We start from the raw sequence: 18,171 nt of genomic DNA on the forward strand, positions 1-18,171 counted from the left end.
TTTTTAGACATTTAGTCCATAAGAAATACAAGGAATTTTGTTTTATTGACTCTAGTAGACATTTGATTTAAGCAATACATGCAGATAGATAAAAGGAGAGGCAGAGTGAGAAAGAGACATAAATGTTATATTGTATATAGATAGAATTAGTTTGTTTTTGATACAGAAAAGACAGAACAGTAGCATTTTGTTCAGATGAGCACCAATAACTGCAGGAGAAATAACGAGAAAGGAGAAATATGAGACCAATCAGAGGGAAATTAAGTGAAAATGTTTACTTTGTGAAATATCTTCTCTTCTCTGATATTAGAATACCGATAACTTATGTGTCCATTGAATACACATGGAAGCCGATTTGAAGGTATTTCTGAAGCAGATAGAGAGGATAATAAGGAGGAATTAATATGGAGCACATCTCCGTTAGTATAATTTGTTACTGTAGTTCGCTCACATGGCTTCATAAGCAACGTAATTCTATATCTTAGATGACATCAAGATGACCTAAACCTAACAGGGCTTCCCCAACGAGAATGTTCATGAACTCGCAAATGTCTCTAGATGAAAGGAATGTCGCGCCTGTTACTTTAGACTGGACAATGTCATATTCTAGTTGTTGAAGTGGCTGTTTAATTTTCAATTAACGTTAAGATTGCGTTATAATATGTTTATTCGGGTAAAATGACTGTTTTTGTATGGGAATGAATGCAGAATTCGGCTCGGTCGCCAAACATCAGTGTTATTTATTTATTTATTTCCCTGGACACATTTTACTTTTCCTGATCCCAGCAAGATGACGCTGTTGTCATGGTCCTTAAAATCACATTTTAAATCATGTAAAATTACCAAATAGACATTAATTTCGCGAATCATTACTTTTAACATACGTATCTTGATGATTATAGTCATTTTGATATTTTAAAGTAAAAAATTTAGCTTCACGGTTGTCAGACCAAAATTTGAGTGTTTATATCTGTTGCAAATATCATGTTAAAGATGAAACAACCGAACCGCTCATTATGACCTATTAAAACGACTCGGATTGCTTCACCCCGCTCAACTCGGCTTTGAACCGTGAATGAACTCCAGAAATATCTCGGGTTTAATTTTATCATTATCTGATGGATCAGCTTGTTACATTTTATATATATATTCTCTGTCTTAATATTCGAGGAGATTTTATTGAGTTTGTTCTGGAAATAACGAGAAAGACTTGGTAAAAACTCAATATTCGTTCGAAGGTTTGTGTTCGAAGACGCTTCGAATCCACACCATACCGAGGTTTCGAGAACGAGTCCTTACCATTTGCAACCTCTTTGACCATCGGCTCCGTGAGGGTAAGTTGTCCAGTTCTCTTGGGTTTCATGATATGCATTATTTCCCTACGTAATATAGGGAGGAATTGAAATTTGACGCCATTAATCGACGGTTTCATATATATATTAAACTATGGCAGATTTGAAAACCTATTAATAATGTCCTTAATGGCGAATTGTGACGTTATTTCGTCTTGGTACATAGTGGCGCATTGGAAGTTGGTCTGAGGTCTTTAACATTATTTTGACAGTTAAATGTGTAGGTTAGCTTTGACCAACAGCTTGAATGTTTCATTTATTCCATAATTGTGTAGTTTTTACAGAATTACTTGCTGCAAGTTATGATTTGTAGAATGTTTTACAGCCATTAAATAAAGCATTAAGGGATATGTTTGCCAGGGAAAATGGAGGGTGATTGGATGTGATGTACATTTGGTATAAATTTACCTAAACTTTTAGTGGCCTTGGTCAGCAAATAGTTTAGTATTTTTATAATTTACATTTATCTGCCCCTTAGGATCGTTTTAAACCTCGTAAATCTTTTGTCATTAACATTGATTATTTTACATAATTATTTACCGATCGCGGAAATCAGATCCAACATGGCGTCGGTTGATATAAACAACAACAGTAGTTCTGTTCTTGCGAATTGATTGATTGGTGGACTTTATTCAGGTGCCCATTGAAACCCATGTTGATGGATTGAGGCATATACAGCGAGTAAATTAGGTAATTTACCACTTAAGTACTTCATGACTTCGTTTTCAATATTAAGCTACTTTCTCCTGTGGTAATGGTTTAAGAATTTAATCTCTCATAATTGTGTAGTTTGCTGTTAAACCATCAGTTATGTCCTGACTATGATTGTCAAGTGACATTAGGCAAAACTAAATTGTCTGTTGACAAAAGAATTTCATTCTCAGTGATGAACTTGTTACTCCAAAGGAGACCCATTATTTCCGTGCTACTGGAAATAATGCAGCTATGAAGCTACAGGAGCCAGAAAGGGGTTCTGGTTAATGGTAATGGAGCATCGAGGAATGTATGGGATAAGATTTCACTATCTGGGAGGGTAAAAATGGTTGTCTTAATGGTAATGGAGCATCGAGGAATGTATGGGATAAGATTTCACTATCTGGGAGGGTAAAAATGGTTAAGTTACAGTAATTCCAATGATGTATGGATGAGGCGTTTCATTTATCACCCATATTTCTTGTAAAGGAAATATGCAGTTGATTTATTGTACAGTGAAGTAGGTTGCTTGTGGTTTGGCATACAGAGCTGCGGAAGATGTAATTTCTAGCATATGCACAAGAGAGAACATGTTAATTAATCTGCTTATCCTATGTACAGTTTAGGAAGTGTACCCAATTTTCTTTTGTACTCACGGGTATGTCAGTATTTTTGGTTTTGTGGTAACTAGTTGATAAATATATTGAGAATTATAATTGATTTTAAAGGAGAAACTGCTTACGTTGGCAATGTTGAGAATATCTGCATTTAACAAATGACGTTGATTTGTAATACGAGACTATTCACTTTCATTTTGCAGGAGCAGAAGGACAAATGCAGTTGCAAGGGTCATCCACTTGATCTTCCAAACCATCATCGAGATCATTAGAAGATATCCTCTCCGAGTGTTCCTGATAACGTGCTGAGGATGTTTCGTGTCTGGTGATTTTTTGACATGACCCAATTTGACAGAGTGACTGACATGACTTGACAGCTTTGTTTTATTGGTTTAGAAATGGTATTATGCATATGTTACTGTTAACTTTACTAATATTGCATGCATATTTTAGCATATGTTGTAGTGGATGTATGATACACTGTATATAGAAACATATCTGATAATTAGTTTGAGGAAGTAGCAAGGGATAAAATATCGTAGTAGACTACAATTATTGCAACTCTTTGCGTAAGCAGCTGCAGTTCTTTGCATCTTCCCCACCACACACACACACACGCACCACACCACACACCACACACTTGCATTGTTTTGTTTTTTCCTTTCTTCAACAATATCTGTTTCTGAATTTTTATTTTTTCCAGGCCTGTTGTATGATGTGATGTCAACATTCAAGGTCACAAGTCAGTTGTATATAACTGACACGAATGGCTGCTGTTACGTAAGTACTACTATACCATATTGTCATTTATTTACCAAATGATTACCTATACCTTGGAGAGGGATGGTTTTATATCTTTCTGGTCAGCACCAAGTAGGATTTAAAGATCTGATAGGCGTAGTTGTATTATGATAATCATGAAAGCATATACTAGTAATGGAAGTTTCTGAATTGACACATGTATCCTATGTCAACCTCTCATTTACTATTTTTTACAGTCCTGTTGTATGATGTAGTGAGAAGGCATCATTCAAGAAAACGGAAGTCCCTGCTGTAGTATGTAATTGACAGGAATGGCTGCTCACGAGTAAGTTATTATACCATACCACCATATATTTACCAAATAATTACCTATACCTTGGAGAGGGATTGTTCTCATCATTCTAGTCAGCACAATGATATTTAAAGACAGGCATAGTTGAAAACGTGGAAGTTTGCAGTTTTCATGTTAACTGAGATGACAGTAGGAGTTATGTACTAGAGCATTTGTTGTACATCTGAAATTGGGTAAGATTCACCTGAGATATCTCTTGTGTCTATGACCATTCCTTTAGAATGGTCAATATCTGGGTTATTAGATAAACTCGGGCACTACAAGAAAATCGGTTTCTTTTTATATTTACCATTTTGCATGTTAGCGAAATAGCACCAGGAACATATGAAGTAAGGTTGCGTTTATTCTCATCCAATCTTTATCTGTTGCATGAAATATGCCAAAACCACATGTATCATCTGTCAACCTCTCATTTATTTTTTACAGTCCTGTTGTATGATGTAGTGAGAAGGCATCATTCAAGAAAATAGAAGTCCCTGCTATTGAATATAATTGATAGGAATGGCTGCTCTCAAGTACGTTATTATACCAAACCACCACATATTTACCTAATAATTACTTATACCTTGGAGAGGAATGGTTTTATATCTTTCTGGTCAGCATCAAGTAGGATTTAAAGATCTGATAGGCATAGTTGTATTAGGATAATCATGAAAGCATATACTAGTAATGGAAGTTTCTGAATTAACAAAATTGATTTTATCTACTAGAGCATTTGTTAATTCTGAAAATTGGTAGATTCGTGTGATATCTTGTGTACATAACCATTCCTTTTAAGTGGCCAGTATGTGTTATTTGGCAAATTTAGGCACTACAACAAGGAAAAACTTGCTTATTATTTTCTGTTTGCTGTATCTCGTGTTAGTGAGTCAGCATCGGGAACAAACTAAGAGAGGCCACATTCACTTGCATACATGTATATTCTTTAGCTTTTGCATGAAATGCACCAAAACTGCAGCCCCCTATCCAAAGCCAGGCCCCACAGACCTTTCCAAGGTTACCTCCAAGGTTTGTACTTTTTTCCTTGTAAGTGTTTCCCATAAACCTCCCTTTTTGCTTTCACTTGTAACTTCATCTTGCCACTTTTTACCCTTTCTCACCTACCCATCTCCCACCTTGTACTTGCACATGCCAACACTGCTCCCTTAAATACCTCCCAATTCTATCACTCCCCTAGCTTCATTTACTCTTGCCATTTTTGTCAATCTCATGGTATTTCTCACTTATAACTTTTTTGAAATTTTAGGATGTTGGCATTAATTGAGGTTGTCATGTAGTCGGCAAAGATTGGATTACACATCATACTTTTATGAAATTTTGCTTCTGGTAGATAAATTTCCAGATTCATGTTCCTATAGATATGTCTCTCTGACTACCATTCCCCTCAAAACTCTGCAAGGGAATGGTGATGGCTGAAGTTTCCACTCGTTTTTTCTTTACATGCTTCCCACAGATACCATTCCACACATTCTTGCCTCATTTTTTCCCTCCAGTACTCCTCTAATCTATTTCTTCAGGTCACTGATGATGATCCTCACACCAACCCCCTTAATTATACTTTCCTTGTAAACTCCTTTAGCTTTTTCTACAAGCCCGAACCACATCAGAGTAATGGCTTTAAAGGGATAGTGTGTGTTTTTCTTTATTATTGTATATCAAATTAGATTATAAATAGCTTTATCATAGATATATATATAAAGGAACTTAATGAAAATATATACTTAAAAGAACTTAACATTGTTGGACCATTTACTCTACAGTATAAACAGTGCTAGGTACCACCATCCATAGTTCTTTTCATAACCGATGAATCCAGTGCTACTTCTTACCATTTGCTGCCTCAGTCTTAACTGGCCATTGGCAGAGTGAACTCTGGTTCAGTGTTTCAGAGGCTCCTGCTTAGTGTTCCTACCAACTACTATTGCTTAATGTGTTTACTTAATATTCCTACTTAATTTTCCAACCTACTGCTTCTTTTTTTGCAGGGAAAAAATGCAAATGAGTGGGAGAGGTATAAAAGAGAGGCAGGAGGTCAAGAGAAAGGTGCAAGAGGTGAAAAAGAGGGCAAATGAGAGTTGGGGTGAGAGAGTATCATTAAATTTCAGGGAGAATAAAAAGATGTTTTGGAAGGAGGTAAATAAAGTGCGTAAGACAAGGGAGCAAATGGGAACTTCAGTGAAGGACGCTAATGGGGAGGTGATAACAAGTAGTGGTGATGTGAGGAGATAAAGTGAGTATTTTGAAGGTTTGTTGAATGTGTTTGATGATAGAGTAGCAGATATAGGGTGTTTTGGTCGAGGTGGTGTGCAAAGTGAGAGGGTTAGGGAAAATGATTTAGGTAAATAGAGAAGAGGTAGTAAAAGCTTTGCAGAAGATGAAAGCCGGCAAGGCAGCAGGTTTGGATGGTATTGCAGTGGAATCTATGAAAAAAGGGGGTGACTGTATTGTTGACTGGTTGGTAAGGTTATTTAATGTATGTATGATTCATGGTGAGATGCCTGAGGATTGGTGGAATGCTTGCATAGTGCCATTGTACAAAGGCAAAGGGGATAAGAGTGAGTGCTCAAATTACAGAGGTATAAGTTTGTTGAGTATTCCTGGTAAATTATATGGGAGGGTATTGATTGAGAGGGTGAAGGCATGTACAGAGCATCAGATTGGGGAAGAGCAGTGTGGTTTCAGAAGTGGTAGAGGATGTGTGGATCAGGTGTTTGCTCTGAAGAATGTATGTGAGAAATACTTAGAAAAACAAATGGATTTGTATGTAGTATTTATGGATCTGGAGAAGGCATATGATAGAGTTGATAGAGATGCTCTGTGGAAGGTTTTAAGAATATATGGTGTGGGAGGCAAGTTGTTAGAAGCAGTGAAAAGTTTTTATCGAGGATGTAAGGCATGTATACGTGTAGGAAGAGGGGAAAGTGATTGGTTCTCAGTGAATGTAGGTATGCGGCAGGGGTGTGTGATGTCTCCATGGTTGTTTAATTTCTTTATGGATGGGGATGTTAGGGAGGTGAATGCAAGAGTTTTGGAAAGAGGGGCAAGTATGCAGTCTGTTGTGAATGAGAGAGCTTGGGAAGTGAGTCAGTTGTTGTTCGCTGATGATACAGCGCTGGTGGCTGATTCATGTGAGAAACTGCAGAAGCTGGTGACTGAGTTTGGTAAAGTGTGTGAAAGAAGAAAGTTCAGAGTAAATGTGAATAAGAGCAAGGTTATTAGGTACAGTAGGGTTGAGGGTCAAGTCAATTGGGAGGTAAGTTTGAATGGAGAAAAACTGGAGGAAGTAAAGTGTTTTAGATATGTGGGAGTGGATCTGGCAGCAGATGGAACCATGGAAGCGGAAGTGAATCATAGGGTGGGGGAGGGGGCGAAAATTCTTGGAGCCTTGAAGAATGTGTGGAAGTCGAGAACATTATCTCGGAAAGCAAAAATGGGTATGTTTGAAGGAATAGTGGTTCCAACAATGTTTTATGGTTGCGAGGCGTGGGCTATGGATAGAGTTGTGCGCAGGGGGGTGGATGTGCTGGAAATGAGATGTTTGAGGACAATATGTGGTGTGAGGTGGTTTGATCGAGTAAGTAATGTAAGGGTAAGAGAGATGTGTGGAAATAAAAAGAGCATGGTTGAGAGAGCAGAAGAGGGTGTTTTGAAATGGTTTGGTCACATGGAGAGAATGAGTGAGGAAAGATTGACAAAGAGGATATATGTGTCGAGGTGGAGGGAACGAGGAGAAGTGGGAGACCAAATTTTAGGTGGAAAGATGGAGTGAAAAAGATTTTGAGTGATTGGGGCCTGAACATGCAGGAGGGTGAAAGGCGTGCAAGGAATAGAGTGAATTGGAACGATGTGGTATACTGCTTCTGTCTAATGCTTCCAACTAATGCTCGTATCTCCTACTACTACATAATGTTCATAACTATTTCTAATATCTGTTGATCCTACCATTGTGCTAAAAGGCAGGGCTAACTCACAGTGCTTACTGCAGGAAAATAGAGTTGCAAAGAATGAGATGTGTGAGCCAAGTGTTTAGTGTTGTGTGTGACAAGGAGAGATTATATGTTTATGGACATAGTGCTTGCAGTCCACATGTAGGTGAGGCTTGAAGATTTGGAAAATCACAATCTGTGCAATTAGATACGTATAAACTCTTGATTTTGTTTTTGTGTATGTACTGCTGAGGCTGTGTTTTCTGATTTTGATTATATTTGTGAGAACTTAGTTTTGGTAGCTTTTAGCATCTGAAACTATGAAAATATTTGGCAATTAGGTAAGAGATGATGATGTAGCAAGCTCATGTTGGTGTACATGTTAATGTAAGAATTACAGCACTGGGTGGGTACATATATATGGCAACAAATGATAGGTGCATTATTATATGTGAGTTATAACTTGATAGCAGTAGCAGTGCTCCTTGCACGTAGTTTTATTAAGCTCTTTTCATTGTTGACTTATTTTCCAGGTGTCTTCTGTACGAATGTGGAATGGCCTTAGTGCATGATATGGAGCAGCAGCAGCAGCAGCAAGAAACACACGTGACCACTGCCAACTCAACAGAACTTAGTTGATAATAGAAGTATGTTTGTATATAAGTGCCAGTTTAGTTTAGTTTACCAGGCTTCCAAATACTTTAGGATTTAGTGATGAGTCATTCTTACAGAATGAGTTTAGGAGGAATAACATTTTTACTTGCATAGAAGCATGGGAGGTGGGTTGATTACAAAGGGTAGTGAGTGGTGGGATGAAGAAGTAAGATTATTAGTGAAAGAGAAGAGAGAGGCATTTGGATGATTTTTGCAGGGAAAAAATGCAATTGAGTGGGAGATGTATAAAAGAAAGAGACAGGAGGTCAAGAGAAAGGTGCAAGAGGTGAAAAAGAGGGCAAATGAGAGTTAGGGTGAGAGGGTATCATTAAGTTTTAGGGAGAATAAAAAAGATGTTCTGGAAGGAGGTAAATAAAGTGCGTAAGACAATGGAGCAAATGGGAACTTCAGTGAAGGACGCTAATGGGGAGGTGATAACAAGTAGTGGTGATGCGAGAAGGAGATGGAGTGAGTATTTTGAAGGTTTGTTGAATGTTTGATGATAGAGTGGCAGATATAGGGTGTTTTGGTCGAGGTGGTGTGCAAAGTGAGAGGGTTAGGGAAAATGATTTGGTAAACAGAGAAGAGGTAGTAAAAGCTTTGCGGAAGATGAAAGCCGGCAAGGCAGCAGGTTTGGATGGTATTGCAGTGGAATCTATGAAAAAAGGGGGTGACTGTATTGTTGACTGGTTGGTAAGGTTATTAAATGTATAACCCATGGTGAGGTGCCTGAGGATTGGCGGAATGCGTGCATAGTGCCATTGTACAAAGGCAAAGGGGATAAGAGTGAGTGCTCAAATTACAGAGGTATAAGTTTGTTGAGTATTCCTGGTAAATTATATGGGAGGGTATTGATTGAGAGGGTGAAGGCATGTAAAGAGCATCAGATTGGGGAAGAGCAGTGTGGTTTCAGAAGTGGTAGAGGATGTGTGGATCAGGTGTTTGCTTTGAAGAATGTATGTGAGAAATACTTAGAAAAGCAAATGGATTTGTATATAGCATTTATGGATCTGGAGAAGGCATATGATAGAGTTGATAGAGATACTCTGTGGAAGGTATTAAGAATATATGGTGTGGGAGGCAAGTTGTTAGAAGCAGCGAAAAGTTTTTATCGAGGATGTAAGGCATGTGTACATGTAGGAAGAGAGGAAAGTGATTGGTTCTCAGTGAATGTAGGTTTGCGGCAGGGGTGTATGATGTCTCCATGGTTGTTTAATTTGTTTATGGATGGGGTTGTTAGGGAGGTGAATGCAAGAGTTTTGGAAAGGGGGGCAAGTATGAAGTCTGTTGTGGATGAGAGAGCTTGGGAAGTGAGTCAGTTGTTCGCTGATGATACAGTGCTGGTGGCTGATTCATGTGAAAAACTGCAAAAGCTGGTGACTGAGTTTGGTAAAGTGTGTGAAAGAAGAAAGTTGAGTAAGTGTGAATAAGAGCAAGGTTATTAGGTACAGTAGGGTTGAGGGTCAAATCAATTGGGAGGTAAGTTTGAGTGGAGAAAAACTGGAGGAAGGAAAGTGTTTTAGATATCTGGGAGTGGATCTGGCAGCGGATGGAACCATGGAAGTGGAAGTGAATCATAGGGTGGGGGAGGGGGCGAAAATCCTGGGAGCCTTTAAGAATGTGTGGAAGTCGAGAACATTATCTTGGAAAGCAAAAATGGGTATGTTTGAAGGAATAGTGGTTCCAACAATGTTGTATGGTTGCGAGGTGTGGGCTATGGATAGAGTTGTGCGCAGGGGGGTGGATGTGCTGGAAATGTTTGAGGACAATGTGTGGTGTGAGGTGGTTTGATCGAGTAAGTAATGTAAGGGTAAGAGAGATGTGTGGAAATAATAAGAGCATGGTTGAGAGAGCAGAAGAGGGTGTTTTGAAATGATTTGGGCACATGGAGAGAATTAATGAGGAAAGATTGACCAAGAGGAAATATGTGTCGGAGGTGGAGGGAACGAGGAGAAGTGGGAGACCAAATTGGAGGTGGAAAGATGGAGTGAAAAAGATTTTGAGTGATCGGGGCCTGAACATGCAGGAGGGTGAAAGGCGGGCAAGGAATAGAGTGAATTGGATTGATGTGGTATACCGGGGTTGACGTGCTGTCAGTGGATTGAATCAGGGCATATGAAGCGTCTGGGGTAAACCATGGAAAGTTGTGTGGGGCCTGGATGTGGAAAGGGAGCTGTGGTTTCGGGCATTATTGCATGACAGCTAGAGAATGAGTGTGAACGAATGGGGCCTTTGTTGTCTTTTCCTAGCACTACCTCACACACATGAGGGGGGAGGGGGATGGTATTCCATGTGTGGCGAGGTGGCGATGGGAATGAATAAAGGCAGACAGTGTGAATTGTGTGCATGGGTATATATGTATGTGTCTGTGTGTATATATATGTGTACATTGAGATGTATAGGTATGTATATTTGCATGTGTGGATGTGTATGTATATACATGTGTATGGGGGTGGGTTGGGCCATTTCTTTCGTCTGTTTCCTTGCGCTACCTCGCAAACACGGGAGACAGCGACAAAGCAAAATATATAAAAATAGAAAATAAATTCATTAAAAGATAATTTTTGAATGAGGAATAACATTTTTACTTGCATAAAAGTTCATTAAAAGATAATTTTTGAATCATAGTTGTAAATGCGATCGAGAGACTTTCATAGATATGGCCCAGTGTTGCTTATGTTTGAAGATACTTTACATGGTCATCATAGACTCGAGAGAACTTAGTTGATAATAGAAGTATGCTTTTGTATAACTGTAAGTTTAGTTTAGTTTACCAGTCTTCCAAATACTTGAGGATTTAGTGATAAATCTATAAAATGAATCCAGCAAGAATAAAATTTTTACTTGCATGGAAGTTCATCGAAAGATGATTCTTAAATAGTTGTAAATGCAATGAAGACTATCGTAGATATGGTCCAGCAGGGCTTATGTTAAAACATACTTAACAGAGCTTAGAGAGCATTTTCTTGCACATGAAAATGATCTTGTCTATATATTAAAGATTTAAGTTGAAAATTAAATTATGGAAGAAAACATTCTTGAACTTTGTTGAATAGTTGATTTAACTTTCTGTTGCTCAGTTGTAGAAATTAATATTTAGCATTGACTTTCAGGTACACTGTGTAGCACACCAGCAATTTGGAAAAAGAAATTTTCTTCAATAGCATTGTTGGTACTGCTATGGATATAACAAATGATTTGTGGTAATTGGTTAATATATATTGAAAATTGTTTTAAGGGAGACCAATATTAATTGCAAGATTTGAGTGTCGAACAAAATGCATTCGATAGAAAATGGCTTTCAAGGCATGAGATTAGATACTTCTGAAAATATATATGTATTTATTATACTTAACCACTGTCTCTTCGCATTAGCGAGGTAGTACAAGCAAACAGACGAGGAATGGCCCAACCCACCCACACATATATACATATACATTTCAACATATACATGTGTGTACATACAGACATATACATATATACACATGTACATATCCATACTTGCCACCTTCATCCATTTCCTTTTGCCACCCCTCAACACATGAAATACCATTTCCCCCCATCTAGTGAGGCAGCTCCAGGAACAGACAAAAAGGCCACATTCGTTCACACTGTCTCTCGCTGTCATGTATAATGCACTGAAACTGCAGCTTTCTTTCCATATCCAGGCCCCACAGACCTTTCCATGGTTTAACCGAGACACTTCACATGCCCTGGTTCAATCCATTGACAGCATGTCCACCCTGGTATACCACATCATTCCGATTCACTCTATTCCTTGCATGCATTTCACCTTCTTGTATATTCAGGCCCTGATCGCTCAAAATCTTTTCACTCCATCCTTCCATCTCCAACTTGGTCTCCCCGTTCTCTTTGTTCCATCCACCTCTGGCCCATATATCCTCGTCAACCTTTCCTCTTGTTCTCTCCATATATCCAAACCATTTTAGCATCCCCTCTTCATCTCTCTGAACCACTCTTTTTATCATCACTATTCTTACTCTTTCATTACTTGCTCAGTCATGCCCTAGTTCAATCCATTGACAGCAGGTTGACCCCAGTAAACCGCATAGTTCCAGTTCACTCTATCCTGCACACACATTTAACCCTCTTGAATGTTCTGTCCTTGATTGCTCAAAATCTTTTCACTCCATCCTTCCATCTCCAATTTGGTCTCTGCATTTTCCTTGTTCCATCCACCTCTGGCCCATATATCCTCGTTGTCAACTTTTCCTTTTGTTCTCTCCATATATGCTGTCTCATCCACATTTTTTATCTGTTCTCTTTCATTACTTGCTCAATCATGCCCTGGTTCAATCCATTGACAGCAGGTTGACCCCAGTATACCATATAATTCCAGTTCACTCTATCCTGTACACTCATTTAACCCTTTTGAATGTTCAGGCCTTGATTGCTTAGTCTTTTCACTCCATCCTTCCATTTCTGACTTGGTCTTCCTGTTCTTTTGTTCCATACTCCTTTGGCCCATATATCCTCATTGTCAACCTTCCCTCACTCATTCTCTCCATATACCCAAACCATTTTAGCACACCCTCTTCAGCTCTCTTAACCACACTTCTTATCACACTTCTTAACCACACTTCTTATCTTGTTTCACTCGGCAAGAACATCCCTGTTTCTTTGCTGAAATGCACCATCTCTCATCTTGAATACTTTCACTGCTTGGTATTGTGTGTATGACTCCGGCAGAAACAAACAGCTGTTTGGTGGACTGACTTGACTGACGACTATGGTTTATCAATTTAGATATGATATTGTGCATGTTTTGTTAATTTCATTAAAACTGCATGTGTATTGTAGCATAGATTGTAGTGGATGTATTAGTGCACTGTATGTAGTAAAATATTTTCTAATTGAAAAGTAGTAAGGGATAGACTGTAGAAGTATAGTGCAGTAATTGCAACTCTTGGTATAAGAAGTTCGTTCTTGTTTCTTGCCCCTCCCCTTATGCACATGCACACAAGCATGCATGCATGTATGCGTGCATGCGCGCACATGCGTGCAAGCGCACATATGCGTGCATGCATGTGCACACATGCATGCATTTATGCATGCATGCGCACACATGCGTGCATGTATGCATGCATGCGCAGATATGCGTGCATGTATGCATGCATGCGCACATATGCGTGCATGTATGCATGCATGCGCACATATGCGTGCATGTATGCATCCATGCGCACATATGCGTGCATGTATGGATGCATGCGCACATATGCGTGCATGTATGCATCCATGCGCACATATGCGTGCATGTATGCATCCATGCGCACATATGCGTGCATGCATGTGCACATATGCGTGCATGTATGGATGCATGCGCACATATGCGTGAATGTATGCATGCATGCGCACTTATGCCTGCATGTATGCATGTGCACATACTTGTGCATGTATGCATGCATGCACACATACGTGTGCATGTATGCATGCATGCGCACATATCCATGCACATGTACACATACTTATGCATGAGCACACATACCCATGCATGTATGCATGCACATGCACACCACACAGGGGTAACTGAGACAATTCAAATCTTCTCAATTCGTACTTTCACCCTAGCAAACCTGTCCCTCTATCCTACTAAACCTAATAACCATGCAATTATTGACATTTACTCGCAACTGCCGTCTTTAACACACAATACCAACTCGGTCACCAGCTTGTGCAGTTTCAGTTAATAATCTGCCACTACTGCTGTGTCATCAGCAAACTGAATCTCTTCCCAGGCCCTTAATACCTACAGAATGCATACTTGCCCCTCTGTTCAAGACCTTTGTATTTATCTTCCTACCACTTGTCATAGTGACACTCCAGACCCATAACATAAACCTTCATGTGGAACCACTTTCCTTTTTTCCTACCCACCCACACACACGTACCTTACACCCATCATAAATTTTCATTGCTTCTTGCTGCTTCCTCCTAGACCAAGTATTTGTAAGACCATCCACAAAGTATGTCAACCTTATCAAATTCTTTATCCATATCCATAAATGCCACATACCCATATTTGTTTTTCAGTCTTTAATGCAAACACTTGATCCATAGATCCTTTACCACTTGGGAAACCATGTTGCTCTTCCCCAGTCTACTGTCTGTACCTGCCTTTGCCATATGCCACCACTCTTCCTTACAGCTTACCACATACGCTTAACAAACCTCTTGTACCTTTGTATTTTGAAAACTCTATTTTTGTCCCCCATACCTTTACGCAGTGGCACTATACATGCATTCTGCCAATCCTTGGGAGACCTCTCCATGATCCATATGTACATTGGAAATCCTAACTAAACATTCTACAACAATCGTCCTGTTGTAAGAAATTCATCTGCAGTATCATCACTTCCGCTACCTTGCTATGTTTCATCACATGTAAGGCTTTAACTTTCTCTTCTTTTTTCACCAAACACTTTTCCATGGCTGGATCACTTCACATACTTCCCTGACCCAAACACCCTACATCTGCCACCCTATCATCAAACATTCAGCAATCATTCAAGATACTCGATCTCTTGTCATTTACTGTTACCACTTTATTGACCCCTTCACTGAAGTTCCCATTTGCTTTGTTTTCATGAATTATTAAATCTTTCCAAAACATTATCCCGATGTTTACAGACACACTCATTCCATCTTTAATTTGCCCTCTTTTTCAGCTCCTGTACCACTTTGCACACCTCCCCAACCAAAACGCCCTATATCAGCCATTCTTTCATCAAACGCATTCATCAAACCTTCAAAATACTTGCTTCATCTCCTCGTTTAAAAACTACTTATTAACTCCTCATTTGCCCCCTTTGCTGATGTTCCCATTTGTTCTCTCGTCTTATGCATGTTATTCACCTCCCTCCAAAACATCTTTTTATTTTCTATGAAATTTAACTCTCACCCCAACTCTCATTTGCCCTCTTTTTTGTCTCTTGCACCTTTCTCTTGACCTCCTGCCTATTTCTTTTATACATCTCCGTCATTTGCACTACTTCCCTGCAAGAATTGTCCAAACGCCTCTCTTCTCTTTCACTAACAACCTTACTTCTTCACTCATCCCAACACTCACTACCCTTTCTGATTTGCCCAACTCCCACCTTTCTCATGCCACATGCATCTTTTGCGAAAGCCATTACTGCTTCCCCAAATACATCCCATTCCTCCCCCACTCCCCACACGTCATTTGCTCTCACCTTTTGCCATTCTCCTGATACTTCCTCACATGTTTCCTTTCCAAGCTCACTAACTCTGACCACTCTCTTCTCCCCAACATTCTCTATTCTTTTCTGGAAACCTTTACAAATCTTCACCTTTGCCTCCACAAGATTGTGATCAGACATCCCTCCAGCTGCCCCTCTCAGCACATTAACATTCACAAGTCTCTCTTTTACATACCTATCAACTAATTTACAAATCTTTATAGAGATATAAATGACAAAATTGATTTTCATTCACCATGCATCACACTTGGAACTGTGCCAACCATACCAAGTTTTACCTCTACATTCTTGGAGGTAAATTCAAAGGGAGAATGATGGTGAGAAGCACACGTATTTGTGTTAGGAAGAGAAAGTGGCAATTTTTCTTTTGTTCAGGGAAGCTCGTAACATGTTGGATAAAGCTTTAGTTGTCATCTTTGAATGATGGCAATAATGATAGTTTTATTTTGCATCAAAAGCTATTTGTAAGACATAAGACTGATTAAATGTCATTATTGTTGTATAAATGAATTGTGAAAACCGCTTCATATTGTCTGCCATCCAGAAACAAGGATGATAGTTTGAGTAAAAGTTATAATCTAGATTTTAAGTGACTGGGAAGCTCTAATATTTCACTGTGGAAAAGCATACAGTAACCAGACAGTTTTATCCACCATATTTACTTTTTCCCTTCTTTGCTTGTAGAATTTTTTATGGTAGAATTTAACAGGAAAGATCTTATTGCAATGTTAATTGACAAACCCAGTTCTGCTCTCACTCGCTGTGCATTTTGATAAACTGTACTTGAAGTACCCTCCTCCCTACCCTAGAAATGCAGTATATTGACAAAACAGATTATTTACAAATTAATGGCTTAGTAGGCAATGTTTCCAAGCCAGGCACATGTCCACCTGAAACTAAACTCCTCATATATGAAAATTATTAAATTTTGTGTGTTTTGGACTCTACCAATGTTTCCTTTAGGAATATTGCAAGGTTCTGCATGTCCAAGATGCAGCTTCCACACTGAAGATGCTGTACACTTCTTTGTTGTTTACTTTCATCACAAGACTACACGTCACCACAATACCTCTTGATTTGGTGATCCTCCCCCTCTCTCCCTACATGTTGTGCAAGGGGATCCTGGGGACAGAAGATGGCAGCTAAAGATGACCCTGTATGAATGGCTTTAAACTACACGAGATGCACAGATCTTTGGTCTGATACTAATCAATTTATAAATTTTCACTTGTCATTTTTTGAAGCTATTCCAGTGAAATATCTTGGAGGGACCTTTTGTAGAACCAGTGATTTTGCGTACCTGAGCCAAATAATAAAGCTTTTCCTGCTATCTAATCTTGTACCAAGGCAAAGAAAAGGAATGTGTTAAAAAGCTGAGTTACATGTAAATGAAACCAATATGAATTTTTTTTTCCCCAAGTAACCCTTGCCTTGATAGATCATTTTGAATTAACCGCCTTATTAGCTATCTAAATGAAATTGGTGTATGTTATTCCTTGACACCTTATTTGTGTATATTTTTTTTTAAGATGTACATTGTCACTTGTAAAATTATACAGGATGCATTATGCAACAATGAGGGAATGGTTGTAAAGATGAGTCTTTCTACTGTGCTTTATGAAAAAGGAAATTCTGCAATGTAAATCTGTATGCAGTTGCACTGAAGAAACTTTGATCATTGAATTTGTATATCTTGTTAAAAAGGTTTGCACTGAAGTCTGTAAAAATACTTCATATTGCTAAAAGTACCTTTTGTATGAATTCCAAAATAATAAAAATTAGGGAAATTGGCTGTAGAGCACTTATATCCTAAACAGCTAAAAGGAAAACCAATGAAGAAATTTTAAAGATATTTGTCTGTCTGTCATTAACTCCCTTGCACCAAATGACATACATGCTTAGCAGCTTAAACTACAAGTGAGCTGGCTATTTTTGATTAAAGGGCAGCTGCAGTAAGACTGAGGGAGTAATCACCTTATGAGATCCCATAGCAGAATGTTGAAGTTACCTAATGGATGCTATTAGGGAAGCATTAGAAGTACATAAGGAAGCTAATTACAATTGAATTATCCCATAAGATGCCTAATGGCACCTAAATTACTGGGGATAATTATGAATTTACAGGCTATGAGATTGCCTATCACTGAGAATAAGTGGGGAAAGGAGCACACTAAAGTTTACTCAAGTTGAAATAGAATAACTTTGATAGCTGCCAGAGATAATGGCATGTAATTAAGTAAATTTGTAAGATAGAACCTGCTATAAACTTTCAATAAAGTACTAAGTCAGTAAATGATGACATAATGGGGACTTGAGCTCTCACACATTACTGTGGCTCTTTTATACTAAGAAATTAGTTAATTATATAATTTAGACTTAAGTAGGAGGCTAATGTTTACACAATATAAGTATGTTGAATTTATCCTAAGTATTTATTACTCAAGAATTCATCTAAGTCCCATTGTATTAAATTTCTTCATAAATAACTCCAATACTTGGCTTTAGTTCATAAGTATCTATCAAAGACTCATTTTTCTGATCAGTGCTTTCATAAGTATTTTTCTAAGTTCATTGTAC

At 38.5% G+C, this 18,171-nt stretch overlaps 2 protein-coding genes across 32 annotated transcripts in view; both read left to right on the forward strand.

Annotated features, from left to right (window-relative positions):
• The window catches only part of LOC139762982 (negative elongation factor D-like), a 303,098-nt gene that overhangs the window by 247,911 nt on the left and 37,016 nt on the right, over window positions 1–18,171 (forward strand). For 8 of the 25 annotated variants that reach the window (XM_071688450.1, XM_071688454.1, XM_071688456.1 and 5 more), the window contains 4 exons: window positions 3,366–3,442; window positions 3,661–3,749; window positions 4,203–4,291; window positions 8,236–8,349. Coding sequence is in view for 8 of the 25 variants with exons in the window: in XM_071688440.1 (XP_071544541.1) it covers window positions 3,366–3,383 (18 nt within the window). In the remaining 17 variants the exon portion in view is untranslated. Of the gene's footprint in view, window positions 1–3,365; window positions 3,443–3,660; window positions 3,750–4,202; window positions 4,292–8,235; window positions 8,350–11,469; window positions 11,560–18,171 lie in introns of those variants that run through there. The other 17 variants (XM_071688451.1, XM_071688455.1, XM_071688457.1 and 14 more) reach the window with 9 other exon arrangements.
• Window positions 1–18,171, forward strand: part of LOC139762983 (negative elongation factor D-like) — a 275,049-nt gene that overhangs the window by 41,722 nt on the left and 215,156 nt on the right. The gene's annotated exons all lie outside the window — the stretch shown is intronic.

This window comes from Panulirus ornatus, chromosome 45, assembly GCF_036320965.1.
Source record: "Panulirus ornatus isolate Po-2019 chromosome 45, ASM3632096v1, whole genome shotgun sequence".
Classification (NCBI taxonomy): domain Eukaryota; kingdom Metazoa; phylum Arthropoda; class Malacostraca; order Decapoda; family Palinuridae; genus Panulirus; species Panulirus ornatus.